Below are 20,334 nucleotides of genomic sequence, written 5' to 3'. Positions count from 1 at the left end.
AGGTTGTTGAACTTGATAAGGATAATGTAGTTTATGAAACTAATGTGTATATTAACGAATTTCATGAGAATTAGGTAACAATGTAGCATATGAAGGATAACATGTTGTTTTGAATGTAAAAATTTGATGAGACAACTTTTGTCCATTAGAGTCAGAAAATGTGTATGTACATATGTTAATATCGATCAAAAAAATTTCATTAGAATGAGACAACTTTTGTCTATTTGAATAAGAAAATGTATATGTACATTCATTAATATCAATCAGAATTCTTTCATTTGAATGAGACAACTTTTGTCTATTAGAGTAAAAAAAATATTTATTTATCTTAGTGTTTGTACTTTATATTGTATTAGTGTTTCATTATATAATATAAGTAGTTATTGTTAAAGTGTTTTATAAGAATAAGTGGTAACATTGTTCATAATTGACATTATAATTGTTTTAATTTTGTTTATTTTTATTTTTTATTAGTATTTTTATTATTATTTTCTGGATAATTAAGGTTTTTATTTCATAAATTGAAAAATAAAAATATTTTGTTTTTATTTATGCAAATATTGTGCATATAAGTAGAAATCACTGAATATTGAATAATATCTCAACAAAATCAGTTATCAACTAATTCGGTTGAAAAGGTTCGAGGATCATTCGTCCTTCCTTGCTCTACTCTCTTTCGATCGTCCAATCCTCTTTGAGAACGCAATACACTCTGATGGGTTGTTGACCTGCAAAAGACACTTCGACGCTCAAGTCAGACATGTTTCATAAAGAAGTCTCTATTTTACTAGGATAGATCAAGGTTATTTTACGTGGACATCAATCATATATTTATAGGGCTTGTGGCAGCCAAACACATTGATTAACCATTAATACTATATATTTTTAGGCAATCAAACCCAATCATCAATTATTAATACCATATATTTATAAAGTGTCAGGCAATCTTATCCATTAATACCTGTTAACTGCCCATAAATAATCATTAACTCCAATCGGTATATTTCATATAGTACATAAGTCCCCCAAGCCCAAGCAAGCTCTTTATTGAAAGAGGTGCGTAGGGATTAATATGAGCTTAAGAGAGGTCGCTCACGTTGTATATAGGGAATCTATATTCGATGCGCTTTAATTCATCATCCCTCTTTGCACCGAGTGGCGGACTCTAGGAGTTCTCTTTGGAATTGTTTCCTAGATTGAATAGGAAATGCTAGAAGTTCTCTTCAGATTTTTTTCCTAGGTTGAGCGGCAAACGCTAGGAGTTCTTTTTTCCTAGGTTGAGTAGTAGACGCTATGAGCTCTCTTTGGAACTTTTTCCTAAGTTGAGCATAGACGCTAGGAGTTCTCTTTGGAACTTTTTCCTAGGTTGAGTAGTAGACGCTAAGAGTTCTCTTTGGAACTTTTTCCTAGGTTGAGCAGTAGACTTTATGAGTTCTCTTTGGAACTTTTTCCTAAGTTGAGCAGCAGACGCTACGCGTTCTCTTTAGAACTTTTTTCTAGGTTGAGCAGTAGACGTTAGGAGTTCTCTTTGGAACGTTTTCCTGGGTTGAGAAGTAGACGTTAGGAGTTCTCTTTAGAACTTTTTCCTAGGTTGAGCAGTAGACGCTAGGAGTTCTCTTTGGAACTTTTTCCTAGGTTGAGCAGTAGACGCTAGGAGTTCTTTTTGAAAATTTTTCCTAGGTTGAGCAGTAGACGCTAGGAGTTCTTTTTGGAAATTTTTTATTAAAGAATTAGTTATTCATAACATCAAAATGTTGAACTTAAAGTGAAATTATAATAAAAATTAAGACATTAGGGTTTTTATTATTAAAAGTTTAGACTTGTTACTAAGAAAGTAGAGTTTGTTACATGTTGTGTGAATGCTCAAGTAGAAATATAAGTATATTGTTTGGTGTTTTTGCATGAAATTGAATTATGAAACCTAATCGCACTAAAGATTGTACATATATTTCACTAAATCAATTTAATTACTTTCCACAGTTTGAAAATTATTTTATAACTAAAAATCAATACTTTGTATTCCTTCAAAAGTTTTTTTAATCTTAATTAGTAAATAAATATAATTTTTCTAAACAATGCCATTCTCCCTAAAAAATTATATATGTTCTTATCAACTTTATTACTTATTTGATTTAGTATACTTGCAAATTATGTAACAATTATATTTTTATAGAATTAGTTTCATATTAAAAGAGGGTAACTAAATATATCTATTTGTATAAAGTAAAACTAAAAAAATTATAAAATAGTTTTTCAATTATTTTATTAGGAACAAGAAATGTTATAAAAAATATTTTTTATTAATTCTTTGAGAAAAACATATACAAATAAATATTTTAAGAAAGTGTATGTATACATTCCTTTGACTTCTTGATTTTCATTTGGAAACAATAACTATGATTGTTATTCTAAATCAACTTCAAGGATTAAAGCAACGCAACTAATATAAAAGAACTTTTATGTAACATCTTCTTATATAATTGCTGAATATTTTAATAAGACTTTCAAGCCATTCTTATATGTTCTTTAAGTATTCTTATTATGATTATTGAACCTTTTATGGATAATTGAGATTGACAGGTTCATTATAAAAGAATATATATATATATATATATATATATATATATATATATATATATATATATATATATAAACCTCACCTTACAAGGATTAAAGTCCACTTCTTAACCATATTAACTATGCTAAGGATTTTTATTTTCATTATTACCTTTTGATGGAAGAGTCCAAGAACAAAGGAACACTAACATTTAGACTTTATGAAGTACCATAAGAAAATGGTAAGTCCTTTATTTTTATTTTTATTTTCATTGAATGTACTAAGAGTTTCTTTAGAATGTGATAATAATGAATTGATTGTAGCATTGGAAGTGCAAGATGAATTCACATGGAGAGAGGGCCCCATGGAATGTGAATGCCAGAGCAGAGATGGGGGAGGGGTCCATACATTCATATTTTGGTAGATAATGGTTGGACCAAATTCATGGCATATCTTTGGTAGAGTAAAGGCATGTGTATACATTATTGTATAGTGGGTGCAATGGTACATTCTCTTTTTAATACCATTCATGTCTTCTTTCACTGTTTTACATGTTAATGGCAACAACACATGGCCTTGTAGTTAATGCATACATGCAAGAGATAAGAACAGCACCATGTGCCCCCAAAGTGGTTGTTCAGCACCATTAATAATGTTCTTCTCTTCTCACAATTTCATGGATCTACCATCACAAAACAAAAACTACTTATAACTTTAACGATAAACTCGATAGACAGTAATCAAATCAATATCCATATCTTTTACACTGTGTAGCAAAGAAGCTCACATGCAAAACAACAACGAATTCCTTCTTTGAAACCCTTGTTCTGTAGTGCACGTGATCTCAAGGTCGTCCTTTTCTTTTTGTCCCTTTCATCTTTCTCACTACGATATTATATTACACCACTTAAAAACAACAAAAAATTACCATTACACCAAAATTCACACCTTGCTTTCATCGTTACATTATAATCGAATCGGGTACTTATTCGGGTCACCCGCAATAACTAGCAAGTCTTCAATGGGTTTCCGCACAAGCAGTCGTTGAACCCAAACGATGACGCTTCCAGGTGATCGAAGGGTTCCCCGACAGGAATGGATCCGCACAGATGGTTGTGACTGAGATCCAAATGCCCGATGTACTTAGCGGATGCCAACGATGTGGGTACCCGACCCTTTAAATTGTTGTAAGACAAATCCAAAGCCATGAAATACGAGTGTGACCCGAAAACATCGGGTATGGATCCTTCGAACCCATTTCTGCTGAGGTTCAAAATACCCATTCCCCCGTTACTCAACAAACTCTCGGGTATTAAACCCTTGAATGAGTTGCTGTCCAGATTAAGCACGGAAAGAACCGGCATTTTTCCGAGCTCAAACGGAACCGAACCGGTCAAGCGGTTCATGGACAGGTCCAAGTCCGCGAGCCGGTAAATCTTGGAAATCGAAACCGGTATTGAACCGGTTAATTGGTTTCGGTTCAGCAGCGCTCGGCTCAGCATTGCAAGGTTGCCGAAATTCTTGGGAATCTCGCCGGTGAGAAGGTTGTTGCTAAGGTCGAGGTGTTTGAGTGAGGTGAGTTGGGTGATTGAAGTTGGAATTTTTCCGGCGATGGTGTTGTCGGCGAGGTTGAGGACGGTGAGGCGGTTGAGTCTGCCTACATCGGAGGGGATCTCGCCGGAAAATTTGTTTCCGATGAGGTCGAGGATGCGGAGGGAGGAGAGGGAGGTGATGCAGGCGGGGATTTCGCCGGAGATGTCCTTCCAGTCGGCGACGACGAGGGTGGTGAGGGTGTCGATGCCGCATATTGCCGGCGAGAGTTTTCCGGTCATGTAGCCAGAGCGGCCGGCTTTCTCGAAGATTGGGTCTTCCGACTCGCCGCGGAGGTTGACGTCGGTGACGCGGCCGGTGGCGGCATCGCAGCTGACGCCGTACCAGTTGACGCAGCACTTGGAGCCCGTCCACGAGTTGAACAGGCCGAGGTAGGGCTCGTTCAGCGCCTGCCGGAAGCCAAGAAGCGCCTCCCTATCCGATGGCGAGCAACCGCTGGCGGCGACCACTGCGGCGGCGAGAATGGCCGCTGCTAATAGGAGGAGCGAGTGGCGTGCCATTGAGTGTATTTTAGTGGAGTGTGTTTGAATAAGGTTTGTTATATATAGATGTTGAGTGACGAAATTACCCCTGGTGTAATGTTGTTATTACAGTCGGTGGTAATCGGTGATAAGTGTGGATTTGGGGAGTGTTGGTATAAAAGTTCCACTGTGATGCACATGCTATTGTGCTTGGGAGGATGACGTGGTGGGGCTTGCCTTCATGGTTGGTTTGTTTTGTGTCCAATAATTGGGGTTTTGTACTTTCATTTTAAGTAAGTAAAAAGAATTGATGTTTGAGAAAGGTAAGTTCAATTGAATTAATTTAGAATAGTAATTTAGTTTGTTAAAAGATGACAAAACTTCTTTCAATAATTTCATATTAGTAAATAATTTTTTCAAGTTTCAACACTTTTTTTACATAAAATTTATTCAAGATGGTAAAACTAGAATAGATATTTATTAAATAAGAAGTGGGTTAAGGTTTGTGTTTTAAATTATCTTTTCGGGGATGGTTTAATAAAACTAAATGCATTTTTTTCATAAAATTGATATCCAAATTAAGTTAATTCACCATATTGATTATGGTTTGATTAATCCATCTACAACATCATTTAACATATTTTATTCATAGAAAGTCTCTACAATACATAACTTCTTAAAATATTTAAATACTTTAAGTCTAGTTTATATTTATGTTACATGAACTTAATTTAATAACAAAGTATTATGCATAAACTACTTAGTACATAACTCATCTATCAAAAGGTGATCATAGAAATTGATTGGGTTGAAGGGTATCAAACGATTAAGCTTTAAGATAAGGCAAAGTTGATAAATGATGATTTTTCTTAAGTATGTTTTCTCTTTTTTTTTACCCTCTTTTCTTCTTTTATTTTCCATCTCTTTTATTTTATGTTTCTACCACCAACTTCTTCTTTTCAATTGATCTTCTTTATATATATTATTTTGTAAGACGATTGTTGGACAATGAGTTAATTTCATGGAGTAGGTAGCCTTTAATTAAAAAGACACTGCAAAGATACAGTGCTTTATCAGAGTTTATATCGAAGAAAAGCTTGTACGGCTTGATAGAGCAAAAGTCTTCAAGAGAATCACTTCTCTTAACGTCATTGTCCAATATACGCAGATGTTATGATCAATCCTTTGTGTATTCCTATTATGGACAGATAAAAATGACAAAAAGTACAAGCAAAATAGCACTTTATAGTACATACATTAAATGTTTTGAACATTTATAGACGTTAATTTACATTACTTGTTCAAAATAGTTTTTCACAGGTCTTGTCAATAATTAATGCAACGTTCAAGTATAACTTTATGAAATGTTATATGATGTATAGCATATTGATGGTAGACGATCTAAAGCGTTAAACGCTTATGAATGAAAAATTGTTTAGATGTGGAATTTGGCATGCTTTTCATTAGACGATATTCTTCATAAGACGTTTTTGCTTATAACACTATTTTTAGATGTAAGACATTAAATTTCATTGTTTTTATGATTCTCAAGAAAAGTTGTTTTAATCAGAGAGCTTGAGAACACTTCTTAGTGTTTTGCACATATAACTTAGACGGTACCTTTGTAAAATGTTTTTCTTTTCAACACCTCATGAATAGAAATCCTTAAGCATATTGTCACAAGATGTTCATATAGACTTTTCTTATTGATAAGACGCTTCCTGTAAACAACATGTTAGACGGTATAGAATTCAGGAAAACATTGTTTTGTATGCTCTTAATTTCAAAAAGCTTTGTGTTAGCACTTGCACAATTTGCATAGCTTCTCGTATAACACCTTAAGTTTTCATTTTGATTGAGCAAACGCTTAGATATTTCAGGTTAAGTAGGCATTTTTCTTTCTGAAAAAGATGTTTCATTTAATGTTTTATTAAACTTCAAAACTGAATTTGTTAGACAGTTTAATCTCTCTAAATGATTTTATCTCAACACATTAGGGATGAACAGTCATTCTCCTTAGACCTCAACTAGGGGGTTTATGTTCTTATCACTTCTAATAGTCCCAGAGAGCTTAGGATTTGAGGTCAAAGATAATTTAAATATTATTTCCTCCTTCCACACTCTAAGGAGTCTTTTAACATGGACTCCAAAGCAAACAATACCTCAGATGAGGGGTGATTAACCTTAACAATGTCACTAGACAAACTTGGGATCAAAACATTGGCGCCCACCATGAGACCAATAAACAAGATTCTAAGACGAACCATTTATCCCTTAAGCCCTCCATTGGGGAAGAACAATCATTCCCCTTAGACCTTGATTAAAGGGCTTATGTTCCTACCATATCGAATAGTCTCACATCTCTTAGGAGTCGATACCTAAGGCAGTTTAAATATTATTTCCTTCTTCCACCATTTGAGACACCTTTTAAAGACAAAACCATCGCGAAACACATGCTCCAAAGCGGACAATGCCTTAGATAGGGTAATTGATCCTAACAATGTCATTGAGATCGAAACATCCGCTTAGTGACATCATTAAGATCTGTTGAATATAGTAAAAATTATGTATGGAATTAATCTTCCTTGTGTTGAATATACACATAGGGGCTTCTATTTATAATAGAAGAAATATGGGTTGAACCCAAAATACAAATAAGAAATAATAATAAGCTAACTAAAGATAAAAGATAAATATAAAACAATGATAATATATCTAACACTCCCCCTCAAACTAGTACATAAATATGTACCAAGTTTGTTACTAATATAATCCATAAAGACTTAGTGAAAATATCTGCTTCTGCACTTGAGTGATACCAAAATTGTTAATGATTTGTGAGACAAAATACAAATCCAAAAGACTCCCCTTGAGCAACAAATTTGGGAGGTTTCTCAATGTAAATCTCTTCTTGGAAATCTGCATTGAGGAATGCCACCAGTGGATAAAGAGGTAATTGTTAGAGAGTCACCACAACTATAAATAAACTAACAAAAATCATTTTTTCCATGGGAAAAAAAAACATATATGCACGGGTCAAACGCAATAGTGACAAAAGAGAGGTCAAAAGAGACAACAGTGGAAGAAGCCATGGATGAACCAGAGAGAGAAACTATAAAAATCCAAGATTCTCAAATCAAGGCACCTGAAAAAGAAAAAAGGGCAACCTCGATGCTCTGAATAGTTGCCTGAGAGAAGACGGGACGTACAACAACACATGGTGAACTTGAAAGCATAAAATGAGCGACCTCAACGCTCTGAATTACTACTAGACATGCCACCATGCACGATGGAAAAGGGAGCAAATTCATAACTTCAAAAGGCGTTGAAAGCGCGTAGGAGCTTCGATGAAGGCGTCGTTAATGACAAGGTGGTTGCCTGACCGAGACGATCAAAACCCTGTGATCGTCGATCGAAACTTGAACTCCGATAGTGGCAACAGTAGACAATAGTGGTAGATGACAACGCCGCCGGCGGCAGTAGATGGCCATTGCCGGCAGCGGTGGATGTAGTGACAGAGGCACTAGAAAATTTTTCCTCAAAAGAACCTGACTCTAGATACCATGTTGAATATAGTAAAAAAATATATATGAGATTAATCTTCCTTGTGTTGAATATACACATAGGATCCTCTATTTATAATAGAAGAAATATAGACTGAGCCTAAAATACAAATAAGAAATAATAACAAACTAACTAAAGATAAAAGATAAATATAAAATAAAGAAAATATATCTAACAGGGTCAATCCCCTCTCATCCGAGGTATTATCAGCTTTGGAGTCTGTGTTTCGTCACGGTTTTGTGCTTAAAATGCGTCTCTTCCAACGAATTTACAAAAGACTATGTGATGCTTTAGTTAGTAAAAGAGTTTAGATCTTTTTAGTAAGGGATGTATGGGTGTGTATTTTCTAGTAAAATATAATATATATTTATAAGATTTTTAGATTTTATGAATTTTGTTGTGAAAACTGATCATATAAAAAAATATCAAATAATATAAATAAATATAACAATTTATCTTATATATATAATTAACGAAATAATAAAAAAGTGTAATATCTTACCTAATTTATCAAATATTTTGTAAATATATAATATTAAAAAATATCATCACATAATTAAACTTGTCAATATATAAATATTTATATCAACTAATATATCTCACGATATATTTTAATCACTTTAAATAAGAAAGCTGAATGGACTTTAGACCAACTAATATATCTCACGATATATTTTAACCACTTTAAATAAGTAAGCTGAATGGACTTTAGACCACGTCTTAAGCTTATATATTTGTTCATACTTCTTCTATAATATAATGTAATCTTGTATTAAGTATTATCGAAATAAAGAACTAAATAATCACGTAAATGATGAGTTATTTGCATTAAAGTATATATATATATATAAAGTCGTATATATTATGAATGGAGGTACTTTTATTTACATTAATTTCACCTAATCTATAATGAATTTTAGGACGACTGGTATTAAATATAGTATATCAGTTATTAATATTTTACTTACTTTTTCAGCAATTTAGATTTAGAAAAGTTTAAGGAGAATTTATTAGGTAAAAATTGGACAGAGTACTGTGATAAATATAATGTATTTTTACAGGATCGAAATACACCGTTACAGGTCTTCACTAAAAACACGTCCTGCTTATCCTCTTTTCTCTCGTCAATCCAAGACTTCACAAAAACTTCTTCAAGTTTAGTTTTCTTTATATTATTTCATAGCTTATTTATATATTCTACTTGAAACCCAATCATAACGAAAAACATGGGATCATAACAGTAATTTTCTTCTCCACTTATTATCATATTCAAACGTTGTATTAAAAAAGTGAGCGTTGTGATAGAATTAAAAAGGTTGTTCCGACAAGGCATATTTATGTTGACAAGATGGAGGGTCCAAATTGCACTATGATCATTACTTCCATTACTCTGGCAATGGGACCCAAATCATGTATTTTTCATCAAACATAATTTCATTGACATAATTTAAACTCATTTTAAAGACTAAAACTACAATCCCTTTGGCCTCGATACAAAAAGTTTCAACATGATAATTAGTTGAACCGATGATTGAAATTAGTTCCAACAAAACATGATTTTCTCTCCAACTTCCATGTTCCAAAGTTCTCTCAAGTTGGATTAGTGGCCATAAAAGAAAAAAACAAAAGGATAAAGGTTAATTATGGTCCTCATAATGGAACACAAAGTCCTTGTGTTTTGGACATCTTTTAAAGCTTTCATGTGCAAGACACCCAATTAGCCTTCCATGTTGAAAGAACGTGAGATCTCAGGTGGACAGAGAAGAACCAGTGCATTGAAATGATTGATGATAGTCACTTCTTAGATTTTTTTTTTCTTTAAGACAATTTTGGCATCAATTTAGATTATTCATCACCAACTGCACTAACTAACATATATTTATGAGTTTATATCGTTCCTATGGTTAATATATATATATATATATATATATATATATATATATATATATATCATCTAGTAATTAATATGATATGGTGATTTATTAGTTATATTAAAAATGATATTGTACATAGTTTTTTTACATTTGATATTATTTTTCTTTATTTATTTTAAATATAAGATTTTTTTAATATTTTACCTCTATATTATATGTTAAATGAATATAAAAGTGTATCATCTTATCATTATTCTAATTTATACGTTAAAAATATTTTACAGTAGTAATAATATATATAAAATAATGTTACACTTATATCTTATGTTAAGAGTGTATAAACCTTTGTAACTTTTTAACATTTATAATAACGTTTCTTTTAGGGTATAAGATTTATTTTGATGAATTTCTCCGGGGAAAATAAAATATACTAACTCAAATTAAAAATAAATAAAGGAAGTTAGAGAAATGTATAAAATAACTTATATAAATTAATTTTCTAATTTTATCTTTTCTTGTTATTTTTTCTCCTCGAAGAAGTTTATGAAAAAGTTCACCGGTCCATAATGTAATCTCTGTCAAACCATTAAGAAATTTAGTGCAATATAAGTGAAAGAGGACTCAGCAGAGAGCTTTAAACTTTTGTATATTTGGACTGAAGAAGGACTTCTATAAGAAAAATAAAATAAAAAAAATTCACCATAAACTAAAATTAATTTGTAAAAAGACTCTTATATCTCTATATCTTCGCTTAAGTTAATTTAAGTTTAGAAATAAATTCGTTTCATTTATTTTCTCAAGGAAAGATTAAGTCTCAGCTAAGCTTTTCTATTTTTTTTATTATTGTAATATATATGAATGACAAACATAATCATGCATGTAAGTATTCACTATAAATAATATTTGTCAGTATTTATTATATAAAGATAATAAGTAACGAATATTTTAATATTTGTTTATACTCACGTTTATATAATAAAATAAATGTTTAATTTATATTTTATTAAATTTAATTTAATTAAAAATAATTTATATTTTATATTTAATTTATATTATATTATATTTTATATATTTTATATATTTTTTAATCTTATTTAAATTTTATTTTAAAAATTTATAAAATATATTTTTTAAAATATTTACATATATTAATGGATACTCACTAGTTTTAAAATACTCCATAAATATTTTTAAACAAATATTCGAGCAAACAACGAATAACAGACAAATTTTTTGTTGCGAAACGAATAGCAAATAGAGATTATCCGTTCTCCACCCAAGCATTGCAATCCTTGTAACATATAAGGCCCCTGTTTGAGCTTTTATGTTTGCTTTTATTTTCTTTTGTTGCACCTTTACTGTGCCCTTTATTCGGCTTATTGTTGGTAATAAGTATAATAATCTTAAATTGATAGTAAATAGTGATATATTTTATTTGTTCAAAGAATTTTGATTCATTTACGAATTAAATTTAATTCTTGAGAACCTCTTATGTTCTTACTCTTGAATTTCATAATTTAAAGTGATAAAATTTTCCAACTTATCTATTCTCATTGAACTATGACCTTGTTCTCATCACTTACTTTAATTCCACTTTTCTATTTTTTGAAAACCTAGATTGTTTGGTTGATGTTGAAATGGATCCAATCTAAGGGAGAACTTCATTGATAAGGAGTGAATGAAAAGTTTTTCACACAATCAACACATGTATAGAGTGAAACACCAGGGAGGGTGTACAATCTCACAAAATCATAATCTGTGTACAAAAAAGATTCCATATAAGTTAATGAAATTGCTCATGCAGACAAATGGACAAAATGAAAAGGTAAAAATGTGATTCTTTATCCTTCCTCTTTTCAATATTCCACAGATTGAATGAAAATGTTAAACTAATCCTCCACAATAAGTGGCACAACTAATTAGATTACAATGATATTACATGTGGATTGGTACAAAATTTTGATACATAATCTCCACAAAATCTAGTGGCACTTGTAAGTGAGTTGTATTTATGGAATTGGGTGCAGATTTGGGAGCAACTAATTCAGAGTGAAACAGACATTTTCCATCTCAATTAACCAGCAAAATGGTACCAACCCCCTTGTGTAGAATAAAATATTTATGATATTCAAGCAAAAATGTCTTCAGCAATAAATGATTCTTCCACAGTAGTATCAATATGGCTTTCTGAAGGTACCTGAAGTGACTCGTAGTTTAGTTGTCTGGAAGCTTCATACAAAGCTATGCCAACACTTACAGACAGATTCAAACATCTGACATAAGTCTCAACCATGGGGATTTTGATAGTCCCTCCACCAAATGGTTCAGTTTTGCAGTCTAACAAGGCTTCAGGAGGCAGGCCACTTGTTTCAGAACCAAACAAAAGATAGTCACCTTTTCTGTAGGAAAACTCCTGTAGAGTGAGAAGGAACCACAATTATAGGCATGTTTACAGTTTTCTTATATTGCTTTATGGATGTTTAGTTACACACTACTTTCAATACATGATAAGTAATCTTTGCTTCATGAGATGTCCAATAAAAGAAAAGAAAAGAAAACTGATGGACAATAATGTCGAAGGCTCCTGGCTAATGCCTATGCAAATACTAAACACCCAAAGAAAAAGAAAAGAAAAGAAAAAACTGGATTTGATAGGTTTTAAAATACAGATCAATATAATCCTATAAAATTTATAGATTACCTATACTTGTTTAAGAACTTTGCTAGTATTCCTCCTCTAAAAGTTAATTCCCTCTTGGATTTAGACTAATTGTAAGATTGACAATTTATTTGAAATTATATTTAGACTTTAGCTATTAAGAACTTGACTGTATTTTGATGTATTATCATGAATTCGTTTGAACCTATAGTTAGTGTATTTTATAAATCAGTTTAGACGTCTAAAATAAAAGAAAAAAGAAAAATCTTTCTAAAGCGGACCAATTTAAATAGGACTGGATTATGGTTTTACATTTTGAATAAAATAGCTTATATTAACAGAAAACTGATTAGAAGTTTAGAATGGATCAGTTGGCTTTTCAGTTAAAATCAATCTAATATGAGAATACCCCCTACTTCCTACCAAACCCCAAATGATCCACTCTCAAAAACCACGTCATAGGTAAGTGAGAAAGTCATAATCAAGACCTGGTTCCACTTGACAATTGTACCCCAGATTAATTTAATCCGGGAAGCAAATGTTGAGTCAGATCACACACTTGACAGATTTTGGAAAACTTAGAATACTGCATACAAAGAGCTTTACATTTACTTCATCTGGACGTAATGCTCAATTCTTTCCTCTTTTTTTTATAGGGGGGAGGGAGGGGGATGGTTGGAAGAACACTTCATTCTAACATGCTCTAACATAGCAAAATACCCTCACCAATAACTTCAGGATACAGTGTAGATTTATTTATAACTAAAACTTGATTACATGTCATTATCAGTCTTCACCGACATTCAGTATCTCCTCCTAAATGGTAATACCATGATTCTGTTCCCATGTTTCCTATTAGTTGTAGACAATGTAGAGTAAGAAGGTTGCTATGGGGATTCCAAATTTGTATTTTGTGAGTTTCCATGCTCTATATAGAGAAACTACTGAGGATTGAAAACAAAATCATCAACTTTTATTTAATTAAAAGAAGAATTTCATTATAAGATGACCTTCGGAGATGTAATGGCATTACAAACATCAAGCATCAACAGGATAAATGCTGTAATTAAAGGAACTATGCTATAGTGGGCAACTCACAGAATGAATTTGAGTTCCCCTCTTTGTAAAAGCTAGCAACCGCTTTTCACCCTCCTGTGCCAAACGATGGAAACACGTCACATGTGGAGTCAAAGGAGATGATGATATATTGAATTTATCTGAACGGTAATCACCTGTTGCCTAAAATAATCACGAAAATCTGCCCAAGAATCATGAACCTTAACAACCACATATCTGCATTAAATGTTAATAATGGAAAACAAACAAAAAGCAGCAAAGCAATTATGTCAATTTCATAGCAGTTTTTATTTTCATTTTGGACAAAACAATATTAGATCAGTTAAAACTACTAGATGCGTTATACTAGAACACACACTTCACCCCATAAAAAACAAAGCTTTAGAAGACTTAAAATCCAGAGTCAGGCATTCATAATAAAAAATGATAGACAATTACATACTACCCTGTATGGTAGAAGTGTTGGTCTAGTATTGGAGAGATGCAAGTGAGGGAAAAAAATCAAAATTCAATAAGCATATATCCACGGATACGGCCAGTAATCCAATCCAGCTCGCTTTAGCTTAGTATCATCCACCTGAAATCCCAATGGCTGAATGCAGAGCCTATCATTAGTATTTTGCAACACAAAAATAGATAACAATCTTGTCATCAAATATAAAAAATATTCAGATATAGAGAGTAAAATTCACCCCAACTAAGTGTAATCCAACATTTGATGCTGCACATGTTCTAGCAATGCACCCTGTGTTTCCTGGAATCTACCAAGGACAAAATAAATCCCAGAACATCTTTCAGTAATTAAAACTATAATTTAATTCTAACTCTAAGCTAAATCAAGGGTTATCGAGGCCAATTTTAATATTTAGAGCTTTAATTTCCTTACTTCTTTAAAGTGATTTGAATTATAATATCTTTCAATTTAAATTGCAAAACTCTTGTACCAGTCCAACAATAACCATTTTGTTTTTTCATCATCATTATTCTCAACAAAATATATTATTGAAAAATTACGTGAATGATCACAGATCAGTTATATGCAAATGCATAGTTAGATCATTATTTTCTTAATTCTTTTGATATGAGCAATTGTCGGGGGAATTAGCAGGAAATTGTCATAAACCAGTCTCTCTTGTAATATATAGGCAGTGTTGTTAGGATACAAGAGAAAATATGCATAAAAAATATCAGTATTATTGAATCAGATGTTGCTTAAAGTTAGGAAAAATCTTTCTTGGGAGGAGTTTCACCTCTGTATGAACTTACACACCATCTGATTCAATCATACTGATACTTTTATGCATTTTTTCTCTTATATCCTAACTTTAAGCACCATCTATCCAACAAAATAACTGTTTAGCAGATAGTTATTCCCATACAAAATATCCGCAGTATTGAAATTATCCAAAACTGATTAACAAAGATAATATAGCGATGCTTCCTCTCCTAGAAGAAGTGTTTTCGCATGCCTAAGTATAAGCCAGATTAGCTAGCCTAACCTCCCTCATATGCTACCACCACTTTTGTAATGCATTCTCATTGTAACTCAACCTAGGTAATGATGAAAGGGATGCATACTCCGTCCCAATTACTCCAAAGGCCGGGAACTTGCACCTCATAGAATTATAGGTCTGAATCTTTGGTCTAGCAGTCTCAGGTTGATGGTCTCATGTAGTATAAACATAGTCTTGGAACCGTGGGTTCTATCAGATGCACGGACAGGTTTGACAAATAAAATTTTATTCAAATAAAAAAAAGTAAAACTAATCTCTTAGAACTCGAAAATTATTTAATTAGTACTACAACAGAGTACTAATCAAGGGAGGTTGAACTTGGATTTGCACCCACCCAAATGTAATCTGCTTGTAATTCTAACTTTGAGAACATAAAGTATATCTCAACTTGTAAGTTGTTTTTCTAAGGTTAAACTAAGAAGGTTATTGAACATTGAGAAACCATTGACAACATAAATGATAGTCAAACTAACATATACAAGCCAAGGACAATTCTTACCTAATACGTTGATTTTGTAAGGTTGAGTTAAGTTGAAACTCAGATTCTAAGATGATATCAAAGTTTATGTTAACAAGTATTGTTAAGTCTATTGATTATCCGGTATTGGGCACAATCAAACCGCCCATATATTTCTAGTCCTGATATTTCATGTCTGAGATGTCTAATCTTTAACACCATGGTGTTTGATCGACTCCAGGCCAAACTAAAGAATGTCTAACTTATAAGTTTTGTAAGGTTGACTTAAAGTTCACATCCAAATTCTAAGGATTGAGTAATGACTTCAATTCAATAATCTGCATGACATTATGTTTATTGTCGAAGCTTCATCTCTTCCATTCTGAAATCTCTTCTTCGTGCAAAATGGATTGACCGATTAACAACCCAATAATACCAGCAAAGGTTGCTTCATAACAAAACCAACTTGCATAAACAGCTACAGGTAAATATCAGCTTTAATTTTATTTAATTTTTATAAGTTTTGGGACTAACTCAATGCTTCAGTAAGTACCGTACTAAAAAATTCAAAAACTAACAAAAAGAAAAAGTTACACAAGAAGCAAAACAAATAACAGTAATTTGAGTAAAAAGAAAACTAGTTGAAGGGAATGCTGTTGTTACCTGAGGTGACACGAGCACAACCTGAAGAAACTTGGAACATGATGCTTCACTGACAGCCTCTCCAACGCCGCGAGGCAAAGCACCTTCCTTGGTTACGATCTTAGTTGACCCATCTGTAACACAAGAACAAAATCAACATTGGAATAAGAAAAAGCAAATTACCCACAAATAAAAATAGCGAAAGAGTGAGAAATGTGAAATTACTGAGAGAGCAATGGGGGAAGAAGCGACATGAGGAAGAAGTGAGAAAAGGTTTGAAGTGAAAGAAAGTGAATTGACAAAAGGGAGAGAATTTAGACGATGGAAAGTGAAATGGGGTTGGAATGTTAAGGGATTTTAGGGCAGTGATTTCCATTCTTCACTTCCCCTTTTCTTCTTTCTCCTCTATCCGTTGGAGACTAAGCATTCGAATACAAATGTATAGTTTTGTTCTTTAGGGAAAAAGAGTATTCATGTTTTTTAAAATTAAAAATCAAGAGTGCACTTAGACACTCTTTAAAATATACTAAAAACAATATAAATTTCATATAATACATTTTTTAAAACTAACAATATATTTTTTATAATTAATAATAAATTTTTAACAGATTTTTCTTATTGTGTTTTTATAATTAATAATTTTAGATATTAAAATATTATTTATTTTTTTAATAAAGGAATTTTGTTAAGTTAATTATAATTTTTTGTTAAATTTAATATTTATTGATTATTTTTAATGAGTCAGTGTTGCAAAAAGTATCATAAATTGATGATTTAGTTAATCAATCCAACTCGGCTCACTTATTACCAAGTCAAAAAATATTAAATTCAGTATATCCCACCACGAGTTAGTGGGTTAAATAGATTGACTTAGTGTTTCGCTTAATTACAAAGTTTTTTTTAATTAAAAAAATGTCAATTTTTTCCAATTCAAATCTAAATAAATTTTAGTTTAAAATGATGCTAAACTTCAGAGATAATTCAAAAGCAAAATATAATACAATCCAAAATCATCTTAAACTCCAAATACAATCCAAAAGCAAGCAAAAAAGCAAAACGAATAAGTATCTAACATTGATAAATTTTTTATCATTTATCCATTTATAAGATTAGAGTCTTGAATGGATAACTCGACAATATTTTTCTCTCTCGAAGCATTTCTTCTTCATCCCTATCCACAATACAATAAAGATATATACTAACTAATAATATTCAAACACAAAGTAATAATTAGATGGGTTGATATGCTAACTTAACTCGTTATGGGTTCAATCTGCGTGAGTCAGATTCGTAGTGAGCCGAGCTCAAAATTGACTCGTATCGAAATTTCAAAAAAAAAAATTCAACCTAACCCAATATGAACTCATGGTGGACCAAATTGGCTAACGAGTTTCAAGAAACTTTCATTCATAAGGTCAAATACAAAGCCATATTAACTTTCATTCACTAAAACGCATTTTAACATACATTCAGTGCATCCTAAGTACAATGAAAAACATTGCTACAACACATTATGGATTTCTCGTCCATATTGAAATTACAATTATATTCATTAACAAAGTAAAGAAACCACCCCATCAACACCTTTATCCATTTTTCTACAACTTTAACTGATTTTTGCAAATCACTCATCATCTTCATACCACCTTCCATTTCTTCTTTGTTCGAGAAAAAGTAATTATTTCCTTCCCACTTCAAATTTGTTTCATTTTCCTCAATACCATCATCACTGCACCATCTAAAGAAATTGCAACCGCCATCTTCATTTCCATTATGTAACAAAAAAACACCAATTAGAAGGACTTAGTACTAATAAAAACACCATATCATCCATGTTCTTTTACCTTGTACTTAGGGCAGTCCCAATACCTTTGTTCTTAGCAGTTCTTGCAGTTCTTATAACTGATTTCTCTCCACAAAGGCAAATGGGTGATACACCATCAATCCTAGATACTCCGCCACCACGACAAACGAGATTAGGGTTTTGCTTTCGCCACTCATTACATGTGGAAGACGAACATGAATGGGTCATCTACAATTGATTACCAATTTTCTCCCAATGAACCCTATTCGAAGAAAGAAGTCTGACTCTCTTTTCACAATCCTTAATTTGAAGAAAGGCTTGAGTTTAATTCAGTTTTTCCTCAATATCTTTAATTAAAAATAATAATATACAGGTCAGAATCACCTAATTAACAAAATAACTAGGTCACATCATTTAAAAAATCACCATCAACATGTCATGTCAAGTGAGTCCAATGGCGTTGCACCAATTTAACGATAGGGGTTTAATAAAAGCAATTTTTCATAAGTGAGGACCCAATTGAGACGAAAAAAACCTAACGAACCTATTTGAGATTCTCGGCCAAATAAAGGACATGACGAATGATTAAACCAAAAGAAAACAACAACTTACCTTTACATTGAAAGATGAATGTAGTTCTTCAATTATTAAACTGATAACATCTTCTCTCTCACCTTCATATTTCACACAAACTTTGGGAGTAGTAAGAATCCCTAAAATAGAAATAAATGTTTTTGGGTAGCAGAGATTTCCAATCTCATGAAAACATATACATGCATTAACAAATGAAATAAGAAAAGAAAGAAATGTCAAATAAATTCTCTATGGTTAAATATGTTTTTAGTCCCTAAGCTTGGACATTAATTTGAAATTTATCCATCTTCCAAACTTTAATGCATTTTTTATTTAAATTTTAAAAATGAATGATATAATCCTTTTAACCCCATCAACGTTCATTTTTTTGGACTTGTTAAATTGTATTCCAGGCTGACTTTTTGTTTTAAAACATATCAAGCAGTATAAACAATTCAATAACCATTCTGAAAAGGGTTTGAGACATTAAAAGAGTTTAATGTATAGAAAAATGTTTGAATTGATTTTATCATTTGATTACAGTGGTATAAATATACAAAATTGATAACCTAATTGGAAAGAGTAAAGGGGAAAAATTCTGCCAATTTAGCTCTAACAGTTAACCTAAATAGAGGGAAAGTAGATATACAACAATTGGCTAATAAAGACTAATTATTATAATTTAAAACTAATTATTATAATTGATATAATGCAACAGAGTTATGAAGATTATATATATTCATTTGTTTAAAATTAAAACCAAATTGTATTAACGTTTTGAATAAGGACAAATTTCAATTTTACATTAAAGTTTAATAACTAAAAACATACTTAATCTAATTTTTTATTAGGCTTAATACCATTGTTGGTCTTAATTTTTGTCAACTTTGTTCGAAATGGTTCTCATTTTTTTTAGAATGTTCAATGTAGTCCCTTATATCGTAATTTATGTTCAATTTAGTCCTTTTGAAAAACGACGTTTAAATCATTAACAACTAAATGTCCAGATATGCAATCAGTGAATGACATGTCATTTATTGGCTGATGTGGACACTTTAAGGCATAATGAGGTGGATTTATATTTTTTGAAGGTTATTTTTTGATATTAGGGATTTTATTTTCTGATATCATGACTGTCATCATACACTAATTAAAGCTTCTTTGGCTAAATTTATTTGTTCAAGCAAGAAAACTCAACGACACCAAATTGGGGATTTTATATTCTCAACATTCGAAAAGCCATTTTTGGGGTGACAATGGCTATGCGACTCGAGCAACGACCTCTTGGCAGCAAGGACGATGGCGCCATGGATGCGCTCTTCTTCCCCCTTCATAGCGTACTGGTTCGCACTACAACGAACCCTTCTTCTCTTTGGTCTTGCCGAGGGTTTGTAGGAAGGGGATACACGTTCAGGCAAGGTAGAGGTGTGACGAAAGCGCACAAAGGTACGACAAAGGTAGCGAGAGTGCGGTAGAGGGTTTCAGTTGTACATCAAAATTTGGGAGTTTATGTTATGATTATCTAATTTCTTCTACGAGTT

General features: G+C 31.9%; 2 protein-coding genes across 2 annotated transcripts; both read right to left on the bottom strand.

Annotated features, from left to right (window-relative positions):
* Positions 1-3,289: 3,289 nt before the first annotated feature.
* LOC124827554 (uncharacterized) lies at positions 3,290-4,791 on the bottom strand. Its single transcript, XM_047300626.2, has one exon. It carries the CDS (start codon positions 4,666-4,668, stop codon positions 3,565-3,567), a length of 1,104 nt encoding a protein of 367 aa, XP_047156582.1. The 5' UTR covers positions 4,669-4,791; the 3' UTR covers positions 3,290-3,564.
* Positions 4,792-11,885: 7,094 nt separating this feature from the next.
* Positions 11,886-16,853, bottom strand: AGL26 (tRNA (cytidine(34)-2'-O)-methyltransferase). Its single transcript, XM_047300625.2, has 7 exons — positions 16,642-16,853; positions 16,438-16,550; positions 14,496-14,564; positions 14,337-14,395; positions 13,959-14,019; positions 13,825-13,878; positions 11,886-12,480 (listed from the first exon to the last, which is right to left on the bottom strand). The coding sequence occupies exons 1-7, from the start codon at positions 16,790-16,792 to the stop codon at positions 12,196-12,198; spliced, it is 792 nt and encodes a 263-aa protein (XP_047156581.1). The 5' UTR covers positions 16,793-16,853; the 3' UTR covers positions 11,886-12,195.
* Between the last annotated feature and the right edge of the window lie 3,481 nt (positions 16,854-20,334).

This window comes from Vigna umbellata, chromosome 3, assembly GCF_029865625.1.
Source record: "Vigna umbellata cultivar VRB3 chromosome 3, Vumbellata_1.0, whole genome shotgun sequence".
Classification (NCBI taxonomy): Eukaryota; Viridiplantae; Streptophyta; class Magnoliopsida; order Fabales; family Fabaceae; genus Vigna; species Vigna umbellata.
The sequence above is the reverse complement of the archived record's forward strand: the minus strand, read 5'-3'. Positions and strand labels throughout refer to the sequence as shown.